The 27,367-nt window shown below is 37.2% G+C and overlaps 1 protein-coding gene across 8 annotated transcripts in view; it reads right to left on the reverse strand.

The window, feature by feature from the left end:
- Positions 1-525: 525 nt before the first annotated feature.
- Positions 526-27,367, reverse strand: part of TRAK1 (trafficking kinesin protein 1) — a 99,000-nt gene continuing 72,158 nt past the window's right edge. For 5 of the 8 annotated variants that reach the window (XM_075212467.1, XM_075212473.1, XM_075212471.1 and 2 more), the window contains 6 exons: positions 27,179-27,255; positions 25,885-26,127; positions 23,981-24,300; positions 16,183-16,512; positions 9,240-9,342; positions 526-3,697 (listed from right to left, as the gene is read on the reverse strand). In XM_075212467.1, coding sequence (XP_075068568.1) covers positions 2,914-3,697; positions 9,240-9,342; positions 16,183-16,512; positions 23,981-24,300; positions 25,885-26,127; positions 27,179-27,255 — 1,857 coding nt within the window. In that variant the 3' untranslated portion in view covers positions 526-2,913. Of the gene's footprint in view, positions 3,698-7,170; positions 7,260-9,239; positions 9,343-16,182; positions 16,513-23,980; positions 24,301-25,884; positions 26,128-27,178; positions 27,256-27,367 lie in introns of all 8 variants that reach the window. The other 3 variants (XM_075212469.1, XM_075212474.1, XM_075212475.1) reach the window with 2 other exon arrangements.

Consider the following 27,367-nt stretch of genomic DNA (forward strand, 5'->3'; position numbering starts at 1 on the left):
GAAAACTTGTATAACCGAGTCTCCACCCACTTGCAGATTTTTATTTTATCTACACACACGTCTATGTCTGCATCAATATATCTACCTAACAATATATATGCCGTATTCACTCAGCAGCCTTTAATATTTAGGGAGATTTCCTAGCAAACCTGGGTGCCCATAAGACTGGCACAGCGCACCTCTACATCTGACATTACTCAATTTTCACTCCTTGCAACACTTCTGGTAATGACTGTTCATATTGTTGTTTAGATTTATGTATACAATTATTGTGCTTTTTTATTTGCAATTAAGAAAAAAAAAAACTTTTGTGGTTTATAAATTGGTAAAAATTCCTTAAAAAATCTATTATGATGTAAAAACAATAAAATGGAGTGAGTACTTTTTATAACCATGGTGAGTGTATGTCTGTAAGGTTATATAGATAAAAATTAAAAAAAAAGATATTAAAACAAACATTTATGACAAATAAAATGTAGAATTGTATGTATGCAGTTTTATTAATCAGAAAAGAATAAAAAGACAAATTGTTAGTGATGTTTATTTGAGAAGCAAAATGTGAAAGAATTTCATTGGCTACATCCAATATCCGAGGGAGTACAATAAGGACTTTATAATGGCTCATACAGTCAATGTTCATTTGACTAAATACTGAATTAAGATACATTCCAATAAAAATATAGTTTAGGATGTTTGCTTTGCAATAGGCACACATTACAAAACCAAGGAAGAAGTTAATAGTCTAAAGCAATGATAGGAAACCCACTTGTTGCTAAACAATATGGCAAATATCTCTAATACTGCTAATGCAGCAAGACTGCAGAGCATCATGGGAGATATAAGTCAGCAACCACTGGAGTGACAAAGTTGTACATACCTGGTCTACCCTCTCAACTCCATACACACCAACTTTACAATGTAAGATAATCTCTCCACCAATCATCATCAAAGTGGCAGACAGAGGTATGACATGTTATTATCAGGCTTGATTATTAAATGGTAAAAAATATCAAACCAAAATTGTTCAACCATCAGTCATGCATGGATTTTTAATATCACAAAAAGCAGCACCTAAAATATTTACACAGTTCATGATACTAAGTATAACAGGTGAGCTAAAGGCAGTATTGCTTACAGCAATGTCCATTCAAAGGGCTTGGTTTATATTATATTGTGCGTTACCAGATATATACTTCCATACTTGTAGGTATAAATCCACAGTATTTAACACTTGGCATCAGCAAATAGAAAAACATGTTAAGGTGGTCTCCTTCAGTCTGCATTTCATTGTGGAACCCTTAAAGATTCAGGACGTGCGAATTGGTGGCACCTATTACCGAGAACAAGTGGACAGACGATAGGTGCAAGATATAAAAATTTGGTATCAAAATTATATGTGAAAAAAAAGGGTGCAGGAAAAATCCAATGCTGAACATTGTATAGATTGATATGGTTAGTTATGCATGTACTAATAGACGATATGATGCACACGTCAGGAAGAGATTTATGGGAAATGTTTGGTGTAATTTAAAATTAAATTCAAGTAAAATAGTTATTAAAAAATAGAACAAAAATGAAAACAGTTAAATATATATGACAAACTTTATTGCTTGGCCTTGTGTTTTAATTCAAAAAAAACAGGTCCTCGAAGACCTATTTCTATTAATAAAATATTTTAAAACTGAGAACTAAAAAAAAAAAAAAGTTCAATAGTGCTCTATTTCCTACCAACTTCCTTAAACATAAAAATCTAGTTCCTTCATTAACAAACAATTACATAGGTTGTCTTACATGATTACATTAGTAAACTTCAAGTACTTAAGCTTTTAAACAGTTCTGCTATCTCTCACGTTGATGTTTTCGTGACTTATAAATCCCTTTTGTCCCTAGAATCCTTCTGTAATAGATACCAGTGCTTAGTGAAAAAATAATTGTTTAAAATGGACAGAATGTGCAGGTCTGGTATAAATACTTTGTAAAGTAGTCAAGTGTATTAAAAAAAAAGACAATGGGATCAGACCATCAGCCTATACAGCAATCAACTCATATTTTTCAGTATGTTGCATATTCCAGTAGGTGTACCTACGCACAGAAGAGTCACTTTGTAGGTGGAACAAATATCCAGCCTGTCAATTCACTAGGAACAAGTGCGGTCACTGAGACATGAGGCACTTGTGCCTGAGTAATGTCACTAGCTCCGACTGAAATGATGTGCTGCACTCTTATGAATAGTGCCTACAATGTCCACTGTGAGTAGATTAGGAATACACTAGTTGCTAGCAGATGTTGAAAAACTTTGTGAAATAATCATATAACATGTGTGACATGATTTACTGTATTTTTTATAATGCTTGCGAGACCAATTATATTCAGCTATTTCCAGTAGTTTAGTTTTACAGGGTGCTTACTGTCCTATAACCTACAAGAAGGAACCTATGTATTGCATTTACTAACACAGTGAAAAGGAAAATGTATTCAAGTGCCTTAAGGATACCTCACATCTGGGCTACGATAGGTCTCCTTGTAAATGAAATAAAAACCTTGGTTGGTTATTTTAATACTAAAACTATATTTGCATTCTATCCTCCCAAGAATTCTTTAGAATCAGTGCATACCCCATTAATTTAATGTACATTATCATCATGATCAATATCTACAATATTACAGCAAACTCTGTCAGTCTCCGTTTACAACTGATGAAATATTAGTTACAATATGATACGTATCTACATATTTGTACACTGTACAGTCTTTACTTCTCATCTAGGCACAATGTTGATTTGTCAGTACAAGGTATAGGAAGTTTTAGCTCTGCAGAGGAGCACTGGATGCAAGAGGTTCAGTATACAATGCAGGACAAATGTACCATCAGCCTCTCAGCCAGTAGAATGGTTGCCAGTAGCTGAATGTTATTCATCGTAAGCTGGTCTGTTTGGGTAACTTTGCTCCCATGAGAATGCCTGGTGCCAATGTTGATGGTGCTTTCATCTGCATGCTAGATCCTACCATAGTTGGAAAGCTATGATTCCTACGAATTCCAGCATTTAGCTGAATGCCACTTGTTACAGCAGGGTAACTCAATGGCAGACCTTCTTGTATAAGGCCTCCGGGAACATATGTCCGTACTGGTCCCTGTGCATCATATATAATAGGCCTTTGGCTGTCACATACAGCAGATGCTTGAGCTGGTCCTGAGACTTTGGCAATTCCAAATTTCTTTACTTTGTCCACTAAATTAAGGTTGGACACAGAGACATCAGTTTGACTTTCGCTGCTTCGTATGTTCTTCTTTTCCCTCACCTCCTTCAGGATGGAGCTGGCAGGTTTAGAAGCCAGGAAGTTATCATAAGGTGGACTGGTGCATTTAAAATCTAGGGAGGGAGGAGAGGAGCTTGGAGTCTGCATAGGCGAATTTGGAGGAGTGGAAGGTATGATAGTCATTTTTGGAAGAGATTGGTTCATGATGGAAGCGTTCCCAGCCCTGTCCCAACTCTGTGGGTTGTACATAGCTGCTGAAATGCCTCTCTCCTTCAGGAGCCTTACCAATCCTAGAGATGTGCTCGTTGTGGTTGTCGATTCCCTCAGATTGGTAGAAGACTCTGCCAAGCTCAGACGTCTAGGGGTGCAAGGTGTGCTTGCTGGTGTCGATTTTAGAGTGCTGAAAATAACAGAAGCTGGGGTGGGCGTTGTGTTAAGGCTGAAGAACATAATGGAAAGATAAATTATTATAAAGCTCAGTAAAATATGTCCAGTAAAAAAACAACAGATTTTAGCAATAATTTAAGACAGACTGTAGTTGTATCAAAAAAGTGTATTTACTCCATTCCAACGTTTCAGTACATTACTTTCCTCAGGGACAACGATGTCCCTCGTCTTAAATCCTTGAGTGCCGCCTCACCTGGAATATATTTATTGTACTATCCATACAAGGGAAGTAAAGAGGACGGCAACAGGGTAATGTACACCTATTATTTAGGAGTGCCAAGCACCTGGATAGATATAGAATATATATATATATATATTCTCTTCCACTGAGAATACAAGATGTATGAAACTACGTGGAGTCACATATAACGCCTCTCTTCACATACTACTTCAGTACAATTTAACTTACGCTTGTACGTCTCAGCTAACTTTTCATATACTTTAACTGGCCACATATGCTGCCATATTACAGCTGATATTGAACAACTGGCACAATATCGCAGCACATACTGAAAAGGACAACGGTATCAGATAATGCTCCTGCCAAAATTTATAGCACTATTATCCTAGCACAGCCTGATAATTTGACCTGGACAGCACTGCTATTGCCCAAGTGTGTGGTCAACTCCAGGTGGCACGATCAGCTGATTCTTGTCTAGACAACCACATGGTGGCCAAATTGAAAGACGATCCTGTCAATTGGTTCTCAGACAGAGTGACAGGATGGTTCCATGCTTGGGTATATAACGCTTCAGTTTGTTGCTTCTGTCATATTTCAAATACTCTAGAACCTGTGTTGGTTTATTATTTCTCTTCATCTAGTCTCAACACTTGCTGGCTAAATAAAAGTCAATTTGGCTATCTTGTATCTACACTTTAAATGAAAATTTTATTTAATTACTTGTAAGCCTATAAAAACTGAAATAAATACCTTTTCCCCCAATATCACCATGCTATGATTTTCAGAGACTTTTGTATTTAAAACTTAAAGGGCAAGTATCACTTTAAAGGCATACAGTCACAAGTCACCAAAAAGGAAACATGGGACACCAACCGGTAAACACAAACATACAATATATAATGTTTATATACTTCTATCATACTACGCTCACTACATTGCCTTATGCTTCAGTGATGTTTCTGGCGCACAGTGAAAAGATGAGCTATATTGCCACAAAATGGCCATCTACACTGTGTGTACGTAACAAGTGAACTTTATCCACAAGCATAGCCACTTTGACTTTTATGTCTACACCACCATTTCAAAATGATGTGATGATGGAAGGCCGGGGATCTAATAACTTGTATCAGTATACTCCTGCATGCCAACACTGTAAGACTTCTGGAATTTGGTTGTAATTGAAACTGTTCAATTAGAGCTAATTTACATTAAATAAATTTAGTGCCAGACAAAAGGGTGGATACAAATAAACAAACCAAGTCCAAATCAATCCAAAGCCCAATTTAAAAAAAGTCCAAAATAAAAATTCACAGCCTGCATTTAGAGCCTTATGACACCTTCACTTTACAATAAAACATATTTTATATACTCGGGAGAGTAGCTTGTCACATTAGGTGCATGCCCACGTCTAGCTCATCACTTCAGCCTGTCTCTCTCCACTGGCACACTCCTCTTCCTGGCTCATTTTACCAATCTTAAAGAAATAAAAAAAAAACAAAAACAACAAAAACAAAAAAAAACTATTTCTTGATCCAGTTTCTCGCTCTCCAACTAATTCTCTCCTCCTCTTTGCCTCCAATCTATTTGACCACCTATCTTACTTTCTCTTCACTCGCTCCATTCTCAACTACCTACAATGGGCTTCTGCCCCAACATTCCATTGAGACAGCACTAAAAAAAAAAGTGATCTGCGATCTACTTACAGCAACGTCTAAGGGTCACTTCTCTATACTCATCCACCTGGATCTCTCTGCTGCTCTTCAACCCTCTTCTCCTGCACGCCCTTCAATCCTCTTGCCTTTCTGACTCCGTTTTTTCTACCTATCGAACAGGCCATTTAAGGTCTCTACCTCTGGCACATCTTCCCCTCCACTCTCTGAATATGTTGGAGTCCCACAAGGCTCTGTTCTCAGCTCTCTGCTTTTCTCACTGTACACCTCTTCTCTTGGTACCGAATGCACTCATTCCGCCTACAGTGCTACTTCTATGCTGACAACAACCAAATATACCTCTCAGCTATCATCTTGCGTAACCAACAGTCTCTCTGCTATCTTCACCTGTATGGCCCAATGCTACCTAAAGTTCAACATGTACAAAACAGAGATAAGAATCTTACCTCCTCACAGTCACCACCTCCCCTCAAATCTCCCTTTTCGTCAATTACACATTTAACAATTAACAGAACAATTTCCTTAGTCTACCATGCCCACTGCCTTGGTGTCACACTTGACTCTGTGCTTACATCCAGTCTCTCTACCAGTCCTGTTGGAAAAATTACCAGAACATCCTTTTTCTTACCCAAGATTCTACCATTTTGCTAATCCCTACATTGGCTTCCCCTGTCATCCAGAATCCAATTTAAATTACTCACCCTTACCTACAAAGTCCTATACAATGCTTCACCTTTATATATCTCAAAACACTGTCTCTCGTTTACTAATATTCCTCTTGCCCCTCTTACAACTAGAATGTGAGCTCTTTAAAGATCAAGGCCCTCCCTATCCTTTGTTTGCAAGTCTGTATTTATTTTGTCTACCTTGTATGTCCCTGTGTTTGCATTCTCTGGTGCTGTGGAGCCTCACAAATCAATAATAATAATAATAATAATAATAATAATAATAATAATAATACTACAAGAATGGGCTTGCACTAAGTTACATAAAGCAGGAAATTGAAGAAAAACATCCTTTGCCTATTTTTCATCTAAAATATACCTTGCAAACTAAAACAAGGCTATTTACATTGAATTTGGATGAATGTTAATTACGTTAACTTTGAGTAGAAAGAAACAAACACAAAAAGAGCATAAACAACAACAAATAATGCAAACTGTAAAACAAAGCAAAACCTTTTCAAAGATATTTCGAAAATGTTATATATAAGGCAAGCAGGTACAAAGAGATAGAAACACAAGTGTAGCTTCACTGATATGTGCCAGCTCCGCAGGCAATTTTTACATATACCCATAAATCCTTTAGCATACATTACAGAAAAAGTAAATAAACTCTACATGCGTGTATTAATACTTCAGTAAACGGCAACATGACAGGTTATTTTCCTATGTTAAGCAATTTAACAAGACAACATGCCAATGAGACTGCACCAAAGCTTATTTGTACTCCATTAGAAAAGAAAGAAACATCAGTCCGACAACTACATGAACTTTAATTGTGTTAAGATGAAGACGCTGGCAGCGTCTATGTTAGCTGGTGTCACACACACACACTAACATTTCATCTACAGTGACCCAGCCACCAGTGTACTTCACCAACAATACTGCTCACCCCCTGCCACGCTCAGTCATAGTGTCTGCCCTATAGCTCCTCTCAGCAAAACCTGGTATAAAGTGCTTTCTTCTTCTTCATCAAATGACCTGCGAAAAACCATGTTTGGTTAGGTAGCTCTGCTGTAAGCTACATTTATTTTTATCACTCAATATTCATAAACAAATCACCAAGGTCAGGGCACTCAAATTAAAAAGAAATTTCAACAATATATGTACTGTATATCTCTACTTTGCCTACATGCCCTAAACAGAACACTAAAGTTAGTCATGAGGTACCTTAATAATGTAGTTTACCACATGTCAACAGTCCTTTAACAAAAGCATGGCAGACAGGGGGGCTTGTGCCAATGGGCATTGTTTAATCTGTCCCTCCTTTGCTACATTTTCTTGGGCAGATGAGTGAAGCCTGATACTTGATGTAGACACACCAATGAAGTGCACATGAGGGCTTTACCAAAGCCAATGATGGAACAGAAGAAAACAAAACATGCTCTTATTTCCATAGTCCATCATCTGCTTAGGAGAGACAGCCGTGTTTACACTGCAAAGGTATTGCTTTTAAACTCTGTAGTTTAAAAAGACATCTAAAGTGATTATACCATCTTTCCTCCAAAAATGGAACAAAGGAAAGACTGTTTAAAAGGAACCCTGTCACAAATTACTAGCGGAAACTATACCACCAAGATGATGAAAAGTCATAACGCAATATGAAAACAATCAGTTCATAAAAGGTAAATGAGAGACCACTTTTGCTTATTCATGTGTCAGTAAATAACTCCTACTTGTTTAATTGGCTAGAATAGAACATTAATGCTACTTGTTTTACTGCATTCTTCTCATGAGTTTTTAATGAAAAGAGAAAAGAGGGGAGAGAAAAAATACTGTGATGGGCAACTTAGGTGCATAAAGTCTATGGAGGAAGCAGAAACATACAGTAATAAAATGCCTGTGCCACATTAACAAAGTGTTGTGCAATCACATTTCTTCTTCCATGGCTTTACACTAAATACTGTCCTTATATATGTCTGAAGAGCATGTGGTGGAAAAATAATTCACTACAAAAATTCCATAAACACACTATAAATACTAAATATTTCAATATACAGGGTCAGCATCATTTAGGCATAGATTGTAATGGAAATTGCTCAAACCCAATCTGCCATGAAATTCAGGCAATTGTTTCTCACATCAAAGAAGCCAATGGGGACATATTTTCAATGGTGGCACTTTAAAAGTCTGCACCCTCATGAAGCCCGAGGTGAAAACTTTTGTACTTAACTACTGTCATTCAGATGAGCTAAAAATACATAATTTCCTTTAATACATATAGGAAAATGAATATATGCACATATTTAAATCAGCAATTTCATGTAATAGAAAAAGCCCTACAAAATAAGTTAGAAAACAAGTGATACTATCTCTTTAAGTACTAGCATTTTATATGGCTAAGGGCAAAGCATAGTGCTCATTGGGTTATCCACTGTTAACAACTAGGCTTCACTTTACAAAAACATTCAAAAGTCAAGTATATATAGGCAGTTATTATTAAATGGACCTGGTTCCATTTCATTAAACAAATGGCATATAAAACACTATGGAGCTTACTTAATAACATGATGTATAGTTTAGATATTTGATTTTGCTGCTGTGGGGCATAGCACATATCGGTTTTTATCAGTTTATTTTAGTCATGCAAGCCACTAATGAAAGAGTGTCTGATTGGTTGCTATTGATTACATCATGTGTGTTATTGCACTGCAAGGCTGTCAGACAAAAGAAAAAGTGACACAGAATATCTAACAATACTAGTTGTGAGAGGGGTTTAGGCTTAAAAATTAGATTTTGTTGGGAGTTCCCCTTTAAATAGGAAAACATCTGTTCACACAAACTTCTTTTTATAGATGCTGAGTGATGGTGACTGTTTGCCAACTAACACTTGTGTTTAATTCCTAGATCATCCTTTTTCACCAAGTCACTCATGCTAAGCAAGAGGACAGCAGCCAGGCAATGCTTGCTGTACCTTAATACAGGAGTTGGGTGTCACACATATATATATTCAGAACTGACCTCGGAGTGACTCGCGTGAGTTCATCAGACGGGTGCATAATCCGACAAGTGGTGAAAGTGAATGTAGAGTTGGTCTGAGACAAGCATTTCCCAGGATAGTGCACTACACACAAGAAAAATAAAGAAGGAGCAACTCATTACTCACTTATCAGCACTGTTTAAATAAATTAACATTTCTATAGAAAGCCCATGTATCTAGAAATGGAAGTTCAATGTCTATATTTATTACATGTACCTTATGGATCAAATCCATGCCAAACAGCAAGCACCACAATAATTATAAAAAAGTGCGTCTTATTGGTACTTCTGGTGTACTCCAAAACCAGTTTTACTAAATCCGTATGACACTATACGCTTTACACAGAGCACCTTATATTATTTAATAGCCGGGGTGATTTCATAATTTCTATTCAAATAAATAATACTTATGGCAACAATCGGGCAGCACTGTGGCCTAGTGGTTAGCACTTCTGCCTCACAGCACTGGGGTCATGAGTTTGATTCCCGACCATGGCCTTATCTGTGTGGCGTTTGTATGTTCTCCCTGTGTTTGCGTGGGTTTCCTCCGGGTGCTCCGGTTTCCTCCCACACTCCAAAAATATACTGCTAGGTTAACTGGCTGCTATCAAAAAAATTGGCCCTAGTCTCTGTCTGTCTATCTCCCTCTTTGTCTGTCTGTGTGAGTGTGTGTCTATATTAGGGAATTTAGACTGTAAGCTCCAATGGGGCAGGGACTGATGTGAATGAGTTCTCTGTACAGCGCTGCGGAATTAGTGGCACTATATAACTAAATGATGATGATGATGATGATGTTCCCTCTAGCTTCAACCTCAGGTCTGTATGACAGCATTGACCTACAAATAGAATTGTGTGGCATATATACAGTAAGTTGAACAATTATGTCCTGGGAAACAGATTTTATATAATAAAATGAGAGGACAGCAGACTACATAGATACAATTTTAAGAAAATTCAGATAAACTCACTGTACACAAATTCACACTGAAAGCCATTAGGCTGAAAGAAGAAGGGCACATACTGGTTGTGTAGAAAATAGTAGCAATAGTAGCAGTTATGTAATACAAGACACTTGTCGTGGATGAGGGGGGTAGTGAACAGCTTTGTTCATTAGCTCATGTAACTCATGTGTAATATGGATATAATACAAGTTTTGGGAAGCGTAGACCTAGAGTGCAATTAGTAAGGTGGGAAGAAAAAAAAAAGTTATCAGCAATATTCTTTCCTGAGTTGCTTCAGTTTTTGGGTGGAGCAATGCTTATGATGAAACAATTAATGCCAGTCATTGGAAAAGATGGCTACTGTTCTGCTGCATGGTGAACTCACTATAGCAGAAAACGGTCACATATAACTCAGGAAAGAAGTGTGCTGTACAGTTCGGGAGCAAATGCCGTCTTGCAGATTAATACACCAAACTCAAATTTCTTTTGATTATTGATTATATATAGAGGCTGCTAAAAGGAGAGTCAAGCAAAGTTCTTAGCACAGAAAAATGTAGAACCAATAAATTATCCACAGGTTCATCACAGAGAGACTGGAGATGATAGTAAAGAGGGCAGATAACTTCAGTATTTCAAGTAACTGACATACCACACCTTCCAGAGTTTGGTGTTGGCTGTAGAAAATAACTTCACGTAATTTAAGCTGTGGGTTCAATGTGCACAAACAGTTAAAATATTTTTTACTTTCATTATTAAATTATATATTTATTTTTTTTAACATAAAAAGCTAATGGTAAGTGGCAATTCATTATAAAATCATTTGGTGCAGTAGAAATAGCACTGCATAACATCTTCTATATATGTGGATACTGTGATTTGTTAATATGCCTGTCTCTATGTGCTTAGTTGGCCATTCACTGCAGCACCATGCACACTTAAAAACTATACATCTACATTTGTAAACATTACAAATTATACTTGTTTTCATTAAAGTGCAATGATACAGCAATCAATCCACTTGGTATATGCAGCAATTTGATAAACAGCAGCAGTAATGGGAATGTCAGGATTGTGACATGCAGCTAAAGACTAAAATGAACCTGGTTCATGGAGTCCAGTCAACATCCCCATACAAACCATTCAATTTGGGTAGTTAAAAGGCAGATGTGTGGGGCAGCACAATTCTCAGAAACTTCCTAAAATATTAATCTTGAATGCAAAGGACTTTACTCTTTTGCATAGTAAAAACATGTAATAGTATAATAAGTAATCATAACAACACAATCTCCTTATATTTAACAAAATGTTATGCAGTGACCCATTAAAAACCATAATGCAACTGTAAGCATTGCAAGGATTGTCAATGAGTACTTCATAAAATGATATGCTTTTATCTACAGAAGATGCTGGATACTAATTACAAATATAAGCAAAACTAAATATGCTAATATTGAAGACCCGATATGCTACAAATGTAAAATTATAACAGAAATCACTAATGAGATCTGTGATCATTGAAATAAAGGTTATTATATATAAAATAGGTAATGGAAGTCTGAGATTACTTTTGATATTTACAAAATAGACAGTAGAATATATATTATTCCTTCTCTTTGATTTTTTATTTTAAATAATTGAAATAATAAGGCAACAAAACATACTGGAGTTAGTGTAAGAAGTGTGACAAACAGAACAGGAAGAGATGTGAAGTTATGTATATTACATATTAAGTGTTACGCCAACAGTAAATAAACACATGTGCCTGGCTGACTTTGCCATTAAAGGGCATGTCCAGCCAAATAAACTGTTTATCTTAAATACCCTCAGCCAACTATCAAAATTGTAAGTGGGGAAGGAAGAGGGAATTGCTGAAATACCTGATGAACTAGGTTTCAGACCGCTGCCATACTGATACATTTGGGGAGGGATTTAATATTAAAATATTTATTTGGTGGAAATCTCCAATAAGAAACAGTCATGCCTACTCGTGTTCTATGATACATTGCTAAAAAGTGTACTGGAAGGAAAGGCAACAAACACCTAGATAGGAGGAGCATATTGGTAACTACATAGTGCAGGGGACAACATTAAGAACAAATGTGTAAACATCAGAACTCACCAACTACTAAGCTTTTTAGAACAGAAAGGGTAATTCATTATTACATAAAACACGCTTCATTCTGCACTTCAACTCTTACCTGATCTTGCAACGTAGACTACCCGATATTCTCTTTTGTTTGTTTTTGGAGCGCTGTCAGTTGGCTGGCTTCTGGAAACTTGTATTTAAAATGTGCAAAAATTATATTATAGTGCAAAATTTTAACAAACCCTGAATGTTTCAAACACATCATTCCATTATGGCCATATAAAACAACCCCCTAGTACAGATATAGACAATATATGAAAATTATTTACAATCATATACTAACATTTACCAGCTCTGACTGTCTAGTATTTAGCATTCTAGTCACCGCCATACAATACAGAAATCATGGCCCACAAGCTATTTCATCAGCTCACCCCGCCAGCCATTTACATCCCCCGAGCCATTTTTATCAACCAGAAGGTTTATGACCCCCACCATCCATTTCATCAACCACCCACTCATTCGCTCACCCCCCCCCCCAGTCACTTCATTAAACCTCCCTCCCAGTCACTTCATTAACCTACCCCCAGTCAATTAATTAACCCCCCCCTAGCTAATTCCTTAAACCCTCCTCCCCCCAACCATCAAGCAGTTTCCAGTTAATTCCCCACCCTCCCAGTCATCTCCCCTCTCCTCCCCCGATATTTAACAAACACAACTTACCTGTGTGTCTTCTGCTCCTCTTCTCTCTGACACATCTGTCTTCTTGACCGACAGCTAACAGCACATTCCATGCTGTTAGCTGCCTTATCAGTGCACCAAGTGTGGTCATGTGATCATCTTACATGACCACACTCAGCTTAACACCGCAGCTGCACTGACAGGAGAGCTAACAGCATCGGATTTGCTGTTAGCTGCCTGCATCAGTGTAATTGAATACACTGACAGCCGGGACCGTCCCTTAAAACCAGGGGCGGCCGATCACGGAAGAGGCAGCGCCGGACATTTTAGGTAGTTTTTTTTTTTTTAAAGGTTGCTAATTGTGTCGGCGCTGCGCCGCCTAGGGACCCAGCGCCCCAGGCTGCAGCCTCACCAGCCTAATGGTTGATCAGGCCCTGGGTATATTATTCTTTATTAGGTATAATAGCATATAAGCCTAAAGCACATGTTATAGTGCAAAAAATGTAAGTAGTGCTTAAAATGTCACTGTGCATGGGGCGAAATAAACAAATGCTTCTTGCCAATATTTATATGGCAACGTCAGTTGTGTTAATAAATTAAACTTTCATGACATGGAATTAGGACAACGTATACTCACATAAAACACCTTCCAATGCATTTCTTTTCATAAATCATGGGGTATAGTAAACACTTCCAGGTGACTGCTAATTACTAACTCTCTCCTTAATTAACCTGGTGGGATACTTTCTACTTTTGCTATACTGTTTATAGACTTCATGGATGGATTTATAATGTAACTTCAGTTCACTAAAATAAATTTAATAACTTATATTTTTATAATTACAAAATGTAAATGACATGAAATCAGTCTTGCCTATTTTTAGAACCTCTCCTACAGGAAATCACAGAGGCAAGTGAGGTGAATGGGGACGGAGGATAAGACTGCAAATCATGTCATTGCAATGTCACTCCGCAAGCAGTTTGTTTAGGATTTAGGCAAAGTGGCCCACAACTCCCTGAAATTGGAGTGCTCTACCTATATACTATATAGCTAGATCAAAATAAATATATATCCATATCTTATTGTTTAAAATCATAGATGAACATTATTTTCTTAACCGTATGTTTTAACTTTCATTTTCATATCAAGCACTTGCATTTCAAAAATAAATGGCGACTGTAATGAATAGACAACAAATTTGTGTTAAAATTATCGCACCATTCAGGGAATTAAATTCTTACATGAATATTGAATACTACAGTAACACACTAAAAGACTTATTTATTAACATTGTGCAAATAGCACTAATGTGATGCCTTCCAATTCTACATATTCATGACCATTCCACATTTTTAAATGCTTTTCCTGAGCTGGTTAAACAAAGATATTTATTTTTATTAGTGCATTATGTATCCAAGCGAATTTCGGGGGGGCAGAGCTTTATTTTGATAGTATATATATATATATAAGCATATAGACGTAAAGTGTAAGTGTATCGTACAGTGGAAAACCGGAATAAATAGCAACAGCAGCAACTACGACACTTCCCAGACAACAGATTTAGTATTTAGTGGGACCCCAGAGTTAACCCAAAATGAACTGGCTAGTTCTAATAAATACAGGGTTTCCCAATATGTCATCTATGCAATGTTTGATGTAGTTGTAAGGCCTACAAACATCATAGCCGGCAACGTCAAAACATATACACTTTTAACACTAATACAACTCATGTAAAATAGGGGTGACATTGGATTTCATAGTTTCCGATGTCACTACACCCAAGTTCATACTTGCATTCAGTTACAGCACGTTCTTTTTGTATGTTTCCTGCTCCATTTTTGCCATCAATGCAAGACCAAGGGCTCCTTAACCACCATAAGTCAAAGGCATGTGTGTTTGACATGCACTGTCACGGTTGTTTCTACTCCTGTTGTTCAAATGTGGGATCAAATTCAACAGCGGCATGATCTACTTAATCTAGTCTAACATTGCAATAGTGATTACCAATGTAGGAGCACGAAGAAACACATTGAATAGTACAAAACATTAACTTTACAATCAGGTGGCCAAAAGGCGACTAAAATAATGTTTCCTGGCCACATCACTGGAACTCCAGCCAAATCTGAGAATAGAGAATCAGAAAGAGTAATTTTCCTAAGATTTTTCACACCCAACATATGATCCATTTAGGAGTTGCAGGAGAATATTCACCATGTTATTAAATGAACATACACAAGTGCTATTGCTTATTATATAGGAAGATTACCAATCATGACTGTCTTGGGTCCCTAGCTTATTAGAGTAAAAATAAAAACCATGAATTTGGTACTGTAAAAATCCCTTTAATACAAACTTATCTTTAGCCCTGTAAAATCTCAAATAAGATTTTTAGCAAATCTGTACAAAATATTTTCTATTAGTGCAAAATAATCATTTAGTATTGCCAAAAAACATCCACAATGGACCACATCATATTTACACATATCTACAATATATTTAGATAAAATCTTTGATATTATGTGGAAAATTAAAAATGTTGCAGATCTCAGTATAAAAAACAGCAACACATATTTCAGACTAGAAAACATGGCAGTTTTTTTTTGCCTGGGTGAAAATTAGGTAAAATAATGACATTTTCGGAAATGTATAATAAATAGCAAGCTTAAAACATTTAAGTGCTTGCTAATTACAAATGTTTGTAATTATATGTTTGCTGTAACTACCACTTGTAGCATACGATGAACAGCAGTAGAAAGCATTACTGTGACTGCTCCACAAGATGGCGCTTTAACCAAACGCACATGTGAAAACAGCACAGCACTAAAATAAAAACAAAACCAAAAAAAAAAAAACAGTTTACAGAGTCCTGATTTTTCTGAGGGAACCAAATGTTAAAACACATAATTTCCAATTTAAAATAATCCTCAGTGTCGACATCAAGATTTGGAAATATATGGCACATAGTTTGTAAAGATTCATTGCGTGGTTTGCCTGCCTCTTTCTTTTAGCAGCCTTTACATATAATATATGAGGTTCTTGCAAAACTGCAAATAAAAATGAGGAGACCTGCTAAACAAGAGGTTGTTATGTACTGTGATCACTTATTGTATGCAGTAAGACATGTACGGGAATGTTGTGGTGTAGAGGTGAAAATGGCCCAATACTCAATATCCTGTAAAGATGTCCATTTCACAGGACGTAAGGAGAATCCCTCACCAGACCCCTCATCATCGTCTGTCGCGGGCTCTTGCAAGTCCTCGGGGGCAGCCTTAGAATGGCTTGAACAATTCTTGCTGTCTGACACAGTCACTTGTGCTTGAGACCTCTCACCTGAGGTCTCTGACTGATGGACGGAACTCGAGGTAGTTAAGCTCTTGGAAGGAATGTCACCTGTCTCGTCTTCTTCATAGTCTGCGAAGCAGTACACGTCTTCATGGTCAAGATCTAAGGTTCGAAAGCCCTTGGTGACCACTCCAGGTCTGGGGTCCAGAATTCCGCCTAGATGCGGCTGTGCCAACTGCTGCCAATGATGTAAAGTTGCTGAACCTAGAATGGCCAGAAAATAGGTATTCAGCTAAAACATAAATTTATATTTATCTCATTTATAATAATAATTATTAGTTGTGTAATTTGACTAATTCATGATAACCTAAAAAGGCCACGAAAAATGTGCATAAGTATATTGGATTACTGATCTCCTGTAATTCCATAGTTGGTCATTTGTAATCTTAATAAACCTGTATAAAAAGACTTTGTTTAAATTAATGGAGTGTATGGTCACTTATAAAACTATATAAATGTAAAACTAGTAGGCAAGAAAGAAAATATATGGTTTATAAGACACAAGATGAACAGCAGAAAGGCTGTAGAGGTTTTTTTGGGTTTTTGTTAAACAAAAAAAGGTTTTCTCTTCAGTAGTATTATTACACATTTCTAATTAATGTAAACAGTATGGATGGCAGGACAGACAGATTCACAAGCTCTAATAATGTAAAGATGCACATCATGTACTAAGAACATATGAAGATAACATAGGGCAGGCGACATGTTCCCTCAATGATGAGACTATAAAATGCCAAGCTTAACTTTCAGCATACTTTGGCTTTCTTTACATCTTTCCCTTATAACTTACTATACAGTAGTGGGGATGGGTCTTTAAGATTAACATACACATAGGGAGTGCTAGAATAAGGAGATATGTTAAATCGTAGGCGCCTTATATTTTTTAAGCCTTACAAGCTTATATTTACATGTGTGACAGATCTTTCAGTCAGAATGCTTTGATATAAACATTCCACAGTCACTTTACTGATTATGACATGGAAGTTTCTGCATGGTAACGGAATCAGTGCTGGATTTCACATTTTTACCACTTCTACATATTTTATCAAACTCTCAACCATCACTGGTAGAGAACAGCGTGGTCACAATCTCCAATATTTCCCATATGTCAATCAAGTGTTTTCATTTTGGGGCCTATAAGGGCACTGCTTCAATTACCTATAAGGATGATATTTTTTTCTATAAAAATATTCATTATGCAGAACAAACAATATGGCAGCTGCAATGTCAGTAAATGCACTTGATTACAGACATTCTCAAGAGCAAGTAATCCAACAATAGCGCGCAAGGTGTCTCCGGAACAAAAATGCACGTTAAATACAAAAACTTAAAAATAATGTTGTCTAATTCAAAACATTATGAGTACTACAAATTGTGGGAATAGCTTTTTAAATCAACTGAAGATTCAAAAACATTATTTGCTGGTAGCTGACACGTAGCTTTTGAAAAGTTAATTATCTTTAGCAACATCCATAAACATGGAAACAACTTAAAAAGTTCATAATTTGTTTCCATGGTTACAGATGTTGCTAAGGAAGGTTCGTTTTTCACAAAGTAAGGGGGGTATTCAATTGACGGCGGGATCGCCGAAAAACCCGGGCTCTAAAAATATTACCGTTAATACGGTAATATCTCGCTGGATTGCAGCTCTCAGCTCCCGGAGATTTCAGCGAGTAAATTACTGTATTAACGGTATTTATGCGCAGAATTACCGTATTAACGGTAACATTTTTAGAGCGCAGGATTTTCGGCGATCCCGCCGTCGATTGAATACCCCCCTAACTGTCAAATGGCAGCAAGAGTGTATTTCTGTATCTTCAAAAGACAATTTCAGGCAGAAGACGTGTTATTTCCAGTACCAGAAGTTTGTGCACTAAACTCTAGTATCCAACATAATGATTTTAATCAGTTAACATCTTTTTTTTGTGTGGAGTCATCAAAACTAACACCAAACAAAAAATGACTTACTTTAAAACAAACCTCACAAACTTGCACTGCAGTCATTATGTAAACATTATATGCACAAGACATATTTCCCTTAAAATTGTTGTGTAAATTCACTGGAAATGCTAAATTGTTAAATGTTTACATTGCCTAACAATTATATTTGTATTGTCTTCCGTAAAAAAACACTTCAGAGTAACATCTAGAACTCTAGTAAACACCACAAGTACAATACAAACTTTAAAACATGGATTTGTCACAAACCCATGTTTGAAGTTAGAGATTCGTACATAGATAGCATACCGTAATCCATTATAGCAAGAATTTGCATTGTATCAATTGTATAAATTGGCAGTGAGCAACATATCTTTCTCACACAAGGGCTTGATGCTACCTTTGCAGAGCCTTAGCTCACATTATGAAGTCAGAGTAACAGCATAAAATGTTCACATTGCCCAAACAGAAAGCCAATCTGTGGCTGGTGGCCAAGCTGGTGAGAAGACACTGGTATCTACAATGCACCGTGCTCACCCACATCAGTTCACATGAGAAACACAGGAGGGTAATTTAATAAGCTGAGGAGGGCTGCATATCACTTATGGACTGCACGTAGCCAAAGAGCATTTAATTGCCCACCCATGGTATGTTCTTTTATTTAATATGTGGCAGTGATGTGTCACTACCATAAAACTGATTTACCATTGAGTGTTCGAAAACTTAAGACTAATTAAAAACGATGCTGCAATTTTGGACAACTGTTCATATTGGCACAACATGGCATATGGAAGTTCTATTGTTAAATATAATGATCAAAACAACTACTCATCACAACTAGACTTTTTAGTATCACTGCACATAATGCTGACTTGTTGTTTAAATGAATCTAGAACAGGGGTGGCCAACCCGTGGCTCTTTTAGCCTTCACGTGCGGTTCCGACGCTGGCAGGGGTAAATCAGCCTCCCTGCCAGAACTCCATTGTTCCTGGTGCCGGCAGGGGCAGTTCGGTCCCCAGCCAGCGCAACTCCTCAGTCATGTGACCTCCTCTGGAGGTCACAAGGTGTAATCAGTCCAATCAGGGAAGGAGGAGGAGACAGTGGAGAGTGCTCCCCCTCCTTCCTTTTTTGTGTGAACCAGACTGTCTGCTGTGTGTGTCCTGCGAATAAGGTAAGTAAGGGGGAGTAATGTTACATTTAATAAAATTTGGCAAGTCTGTTCCCTCCACAGCGATTGTGGCTACAGAAGCACATTGAGCTACTGTGGAGAGACTAATAACCATTTGAAACCCTCCTCCGCTGGACACAGCAGCCAGGTAAAAGCTGAGTTGATTATTATTATTATGAACATATTTCGGCATTGTTTGATATCTTATTTTTCACTTAGCGAGGTATTGCAAATTATGTTATATTTTCAATGTACATGTGTGCGTTATGTATGTGCATGTTTATACTGTGTATATGTAATGTACACATATATAAAAGTTAAAGTTTGCTCTTTGCCGTATCTATGGGTAATTTTTGGCACTTAGGCTCTGACTGGTTTGACCACCCCTGATCTAGAAAGTACAGTGTATTTCCTTGAATCTATGTTTGGAAAATGCGATGTGACATAAATACCATAATTGCAATAAGACTACAATTGAAGGTGTTCATTCTCTATAAACAACTTATTCATTGAGTGGAAAATATGCATTTGCCAATACTGCTAAAATACCCATGACATACATACAGCTGCTAACTGCAGTGCAATTCAGCAGCTAAATGCCGAAGGCTGCTTTCTGTGCAGTGTGTGCTTAAATTCTTATATTGTTTTTTTGAGTTGACACTTTACAAACACTTCACGGTCTTTACAGACATCACTGGTGGATTATCATTATTTTTAGTGGCATTGTGTATAGGAGATTACACTACACAGTATACCTATGGTGGGTGGATGTAAAAGGGGATGACTACTAGAAACATTGTTTTAATAATATATACTTTGCTTTGGGAGCATTGAGAAGGCCTTGAATGGGAGCTTTCTTTCACTAATCTACTATATAAAAGCCTAGTGGCGTGTGTCTGTGTGTGGGGGAAAAAAACCCAAGCTGCAGCGCCACCTGCTGGGCGGAGTTATACACTGACCTACTAAATTCTTAGTGTGTGGGAAAAAAAACTCAGAAAGGGCTGACATTTGGTATACTAAGATGTTTTTAATTTGTTAATTTAATTTGTTAATTGTTAAAAGGGTTTATAAAGATTTTAAAAATATATATATATATTTCTTGAAGGAGAAGTGACAGTTGGGAGTGGTTGGTGGTTGCCGGGGTGACAGTGGGGAGTGGTTGGTGGTTGCCGGGGGTGACAGAGCGAGAGGAGTGATACTCAGGACCGCTGAGAGAGATCCCTGTGTCTGGATAGACATCTGGATAGATGTGGCGATAAAGATGAAGGATGAGGTGATGGAGAAAAATGATGAGGTGGTGACATGTGGACAAAACCACGTTAAAAAAGGGCGCTTACGTCGGGAAGTAACGCTCTTCCCCTGAGGAGGCCTGGGCTAGCCCCAAATGCATGACAAGAACCTTTTTAACACCTTAAGTAGCTTGATTTGACTAGAATGCATGAGTATCATGCACGGGTTAACTTGTTATATTCATATGGCCTGCTATCTATCAGCTTGAACAAAGTGGATAACTGCTTAGATAAATTTGTAAATATCGGGATATTTGCAACTGTAACTGGAAATTGCCTAAAACCATATTCATATGCACTGCTTGCTTTATATAAAACTTGTGTAGGGGAATTTAACCCAGGGAACAGCACGTCTATATGCTAATCTATATGCTACCCTTAGCAACAAAGGGTTAAGTGGGAGCTTTAGACATACAGTCTACTCTACTGCAAATCTTTACAAGTTATACATACCCATTGTTTACAGCACATAGAACACACCCTGCATATTTTTGGTCTTTGACCTGTAAGCACGGTCAAGTTGAAGGCAATAAAAGAGAAAAGTAATGAAAATCAGTCCAACGTGACAAAAAAAAAAAAAAGGGGTAAAAAAACAGAAAATAATTCAAGTGAAAAAAAAAAAAAAAAGATATACAATGACTTAATAAAAATAATACAGAGTAGTCATACTAATGTACAATACTGGAGCAAAACAATATGGGAGTTTTCAGGGGGACCATGTACAGTTGAGAACTAACCTTAGCTTAAAATATATTGAAAATATAAAAAAAACACACATTTTTTTAGGTAACTATTTATAAGGTGACTTAATTCTGTTTCATTTCAGAAATTTACCCATGGGGCATGAATAAGCCAACTGGTTTTAAATATGCTGGTGCTTTATGTTTACAAAAGATATAAGGAGTAGAATATGACCACTTTCTACTCCAGGTAAACCAAGATGACTGTGAACCAGCTTGTTGTTAAATAGATAAATATATCAAAGAATTATTAAATGCACCTCTAATGATGTATTTGTATAAAAAGCAAGAAAACAAAACAACAGAGAAAGAAAAAAAATACAAACAGAGCAGAGGAAAAAGATGGAAACAGAAATAGGATAGATGAAATATAATGGAAATTTTATTGGAAGATCAGCAGAGATACAAAAGCAAATGCTATTACATGACGACCATGACAAAATGAGGAGCCTGTAAGCATATATAGAATATATGGTACAGAAAGTGGTTAAAGTGCCAGGAGAAAAATACATTTTAACAACTGGGAATTCCACTAGTTTTTACCACAGTAAACATCAATGGTTAGAAAGATTGCAAACCCGTAATAGCATATGGGCTTTCTCTGCCTTCTAAAAGTTTACAAACCAGGGGCATTTATGAAAGAGAAGTAGAGTTTTATTTGAGACAGACAATTATTTTTAAATAACTCCACATTTTACAATAGTTTGTTCTGAACTACACTTTCATAAATGAAAAATAATCTGAAAATAATTTCATATCTGTATATGTGTGTAATACTCATTAAATCAAATTGAATTACTTTGGTATAAAAATATATTAAGATCATTGATATTTGCATAATGGAAGACTGACTATAAACAATTTAAAAAAACTACCATAGTATGCACGTGATAACTTACAAAATACACGGTCATATAGGCAGCACTACCTTCCGGCCACACCCTTACCCTGTTCCACATAAGCTCTGGTACTGCTAATGCAGAAGAGGGTGGCTGGTCCCGGTACAAGGTAAGAAGTCAAGCGCACATAGCTGCGTCTCTCCAGCACCAGACTCTCTCCTCTATGTCAGAACTTAATCACTTGTTACTGGCTACTAGCGCTACCCATCTATACTATTCTAGTGGAATAACCAGAGCCTCTTATGGAGAAACAGGTGGGAGTGGATTCGTTTTAAGGCCTGTTTGTCAGGTCCACACACACACACACACACACATATATATATATATATATATACATACATACATACATCAGAATAGAATTAAGGACCTGTGCAACTCAAGGGTTAACAGTAAGTGATCAAAACTTAAATTAAAGAGAGGAAACAAACATATCAAATAGGGCACCTGGCATTACACTGTTAAATACTAAAAATTCATTATAAAGGATACAATGTATACACTATATTTATGATGATATTAAGTGCCATCAAAAGAGTTATGTGACCATATAAAGAGACTAAAGGGGTAAATGTATCATACCCCGTTTTACAAGCCAGTGCCGCTTTAAATTTTTGCGGTCAACTCGCCGATTCCCAGCGAGTTGAAAAAAACGGGGTATGATACATTTACCCCTAAATAGCAGAAAGGTGAGGATTTGAGTATTACTAGACAAGGGAACAAACTCCTTAAAAAAATATTTTGCAGTCTTGCTAAAAATGAATACTGTGGATGCCTCAACAAATCAATAAAAGCTAGTGTTATATTATTATTAATTTTTATTTATAGGGCGCCACAAAGTATCCGTAGCGCCGTACAAGGACAAACAATGGCACAGTACAAGGTGAAACAGCACAGTACAAGTAACAGTAAGCACTATAACTCTGGGGGCTCAGGCACAGCATGAAAGAGAGGGAGGGAGGGGAAAAGTGAGTATAGGCAGGTAACTATGGCCCAAGAGGGTGGGCACGGATGACAGGTTGAGAGTCACTGAGGGGAGCGGAGAGAAGCAAGAGGAGACAGAGGGCAGAGGGACTGAGAGGAGGTGAGCTGAGTAGCTGGAGAGCGCAGTTAAAAGTGATGGAAACAGAAGGTAGGAGAGCCCTGCTCAAAGGAGCGAACAATCTAAAGGGAGGGGAAGACAGACAGACACATGGATGAGACGGAGAGACAGGAGGAAGGGGGAGAAGGGAAGAAGGGATGATGAAGAGAGGTAGCCGACCGGTGGGAGTTTAGGCATGAGACTGGAAGGCTTTAAGGAAAAGGTGGGTTTTTAATGTTCGTTTGAAAGAGGACAGATTAGGGGAAGTTCTGATGGAGCGGGGGAGCTCCATGATAATTCATAGCATTAGGTTTTTGCTGTAAAATGGAAAAAGGACTAAACCAATTGTAGGTGTCTCTTGATAAACTAAAAGATACAGTATCATTTTCTCTAGCATTGTATACCACATTAACACTAAAATATCTCAAACCAACAGCGAGGATGGCTATCTCGAAAATAAAAAGAGTGTGAGTTAGGTAAAGTACCAGCTTTCTGGTGGTGTATCAGAGACCACAACGAGTCAGTAAGCAAAACATAGAAGGGCTGGGGCCCCTTGTCACCTTCTAGGGGCTTCACGATCTGAAGTTTCTCTGGCAGGTAAGAGCGGCTGCTGAAGGACATTCCTGAGATGCCGGTAAACTCCGATATCCTGGAGGAGTGAGTGCCCAAGGACATGATGCTTTCTGTCGGTGTTAAAGACCCGCTGTGAAATTCTCCTTTATCAGCAAGACTGCGCAGCTTCCGCTCCTGATCATCTTCAAAGAACTTGCGCTCCAGGATGTAGTTTTCACGCCGAAGGGACAGCCGTCGTAGGGCTGTCTCTAAGTCATTAGAACCTGGTGTTCCTGGCGTCCCAGGCTTCTTGTTCTTATTTCCATCACTGGAGGGACAGGAGAAGAACATTCACAATTGATGTATATTAATGTTTACTATGAACATAGCATTCATAATTTGTTAAAGAGCAAATAGATATAGATCATCATGGTACAGTACTTCCAATAAGTTAAAAGATATGTGAAAGATCTTTGTTAATTTAAGCCTAACAAATCATAGAGAATCTGCTAAGTTCTCACCATTGTCAGCATTACTAATGTACAAAGCTGCAGATACCCCCAGCAATGTCCTCATGAGTTCACTATAATGCACTCAATTCAATTGTGAAAGAGAACACTGCTGTTCTGGTAATCTGATGGCCCTGTTACTGCAAGACCCTATACTGTCATCAGAAGCTAAGTGTAGTGAAAGCAGCAATTGCAGAGTGTACAGCTGACATCTTTCCATGACCTCTATAAATGTTACATTGCAATGCGAAATAGAGAAGGGATTAAAGTAAAAATTGTACCCATTTTAATTTGGTTAATGATACTTTAAACCTTTAGCTATAAGCAGAAGTCAAACGTTTTGCACACATCTTTAATGTTCTGTAGATTTCCATTTCATAAAAAGGATTGATGACTATTGTACAATATACAATGTAAAATAAAATATAACTTCTATTCACCAAAATAAAAACAAGCATTCAGCTTATGAAGGGGACAGGCAACAAAGATATTAATAAAACAACTTGAGTTCATGTCAGTGCCACATGTCAATGTGCCCTTTATGTCATTGCCAGTTTGTGGTCTCATACCTATATCTGTCTACATATATATTTAAAGTAAGACAGTGAAAGCACACTTACCTATCTTCTTTTATAAAATGTGGATGTTAAAACATATGTAACCATTGAACCAAGATCATGACAGTTTTCTGTATAAAAGGGAGCTCATTTGACATTAGCCCTATCCTTGAGAAAGACCTAATTTGAGAGGTTGAGACGCGTTGGAAATAGGGCTACTGGATCTGGAATACATGAGGACCCCACCTTTACCAACTAACAACCAGTGAAGTGGACCCCGGGGACACTTATTACAAGCTGTTTTTCCACCTTCATCTGGTGGGGACCCTCATGATCTTATGGTCCAGTTTTTATGTAATGTTTTTTAATTTTTATATGTGTATGTAATAATGTTTTTTTGGAACAAACGATATCACGCTAGATCTGGTTCTTTTGCCTTTTATATACCCCATGGAACATGCTTATCTGAGAGAGAATCCTGATTATCCATATGGGAGGTCCCTAAAGAAATTTGAACCCAGGCCTGTTGTTTCCTTCCATCTTGTAAGTGCACTCACATAAGAGATTGGGTGAAGACACCATATGATATCTACTTTTAATTAATTAGGGCGCACTTATATGTTTTATCTGGTGAGTGGATTCACATAAGAAGAAAGGATTGAAGTCTTTCCATACATTTACTACATAACTCCAGTTTTTGTGACTGTATTACACTATGTTGTGTTTAAGTATTTTTTCACTTTATTATTATCCCTATCATTTGTATTGTTGCAAGGAATGTTATTTTTACCTATGTGATTACTACCACAGTGCTGTAACAGCCCTATTCTGATCTATTTGTCTTACCTGTCTTCTGTTGACTCCGTTTCCAGGATAATGCTATTGGTTTTGTTATCAATAACAATATTGGAGATATCTCCTCCATAGAGACTGGAGCGTGGCGTGCTGACACAGCTAGACATCAAAGAGTTCATTGCAGACGATTGGTTAGAACCTGGGATGTTCATTGGAGAAGGAGCCAATGACCTCTGCTTCACAACTTGGTTCACGTTCCGCACGGTCTCAAACACACGCTTTTGCTGATTGCCACTAAGAGCGAAGCATTAAAAAAGAGTATTATTCCATCTATTACAAATAAGTACATAAAATGACACACTTTCATGCCTTACGAAAAAAATGAAATAAGAAACATAGGAATAAGGAGAAGAAACTGAAGTCTATTGAGAGGATGAACACTCCTAATTCAGTCACTGACCCTCAAGTGAACCACATTTCTTAGTGTCTGCACTGTAGCAAACTTGATGCATTCACAATCGGGAAAATGAAACAGACTAGTATAAGCCAGAAATACAATGTCCACACAAGTGTTTCAAATTTATAAACTCATTTAAAGAATATCTGTATACACGGTGAGTCTTGAAGTCACAACTTAAGCATTAATTAGGAAAATTGGTGTATTATAATGAACAACACCCACCAGTGTAAATTATTATGGATATAAGAAGTCATATAGGAGATCCATACCCTTTATAAAAGGGTCCATCCCCACTGAAATTTTAGATACATTATTTAACGTTAACAAAAATGCACATCAAGTGTTAAGGTGTTCCATATGCTTTTCTCTACTAAAGTTTTTACTAGAAGTTCCGTGCTTTCCAAAGTGATGAAACGCATGAAAATAAAAGTAAAAAAAAAACACTGCCGCAATGGAACGCAACACAAGTAAATACACCACATGGGTATGGCTACTCTAGGATCAATGTTTTACTGTCAGACCAGTTGACATACATTTTGCAAACCTTGAAAACATAAAAAATGCCAGTGTGTATGTCTTTTGTAGTACCCCTCTGCACTAGCAGTAGTTACATTATCCCATATATTTCTCATAAAGGCAGCATGAAAGGTCTCCTCTGAAAGAATTTTTTTTTTTTTTTGTGAGCAACAATAAAGAAAAAGTATCACTATTGTTATCTGGCTTTACCAAAAGAGAAATACTCCTTTATATTACATATCCAAAAATATTGAGTGATCTTAATGTTGACACCATTGTATTTTTAGATTTTAAAAAAATATACATTTATACTGCCAAATAGAATGAAGTTGTCAGCTAATTTGATCAGACCAGTGAATAATGTCATACTTCATTTCAGGGGAGTCGGATTCCTCTATCTGCAGCTCTTTCCTCATTGATCCCTCTATCTCAGCAGCTAATGAGTCCTATAATACAGAGAAAGTGATTTATTAACATATCATCATGATTATGACATCATACAAGTCATTGTGAATGACTAACCCTCATAGGTACAAATGGCATACAACCACCACTAAA

The sequence above is a fragment of the Mixophyes fleayi genome, chromosome 5, assembly GCF_038048845.1.
Source record: "Mixophyes fleayi isolate aMixFle1 chromosome 5, aMixFle1.hap1, whole genome shotgun sequence".
In the NCBI taxonomy this organism is placed as follows: Eukaryota; Metazoa; Chordata; class Amphibia; order Anura; family Limnodynastidae; genus Mixophyes; species Mixophyes fleayi.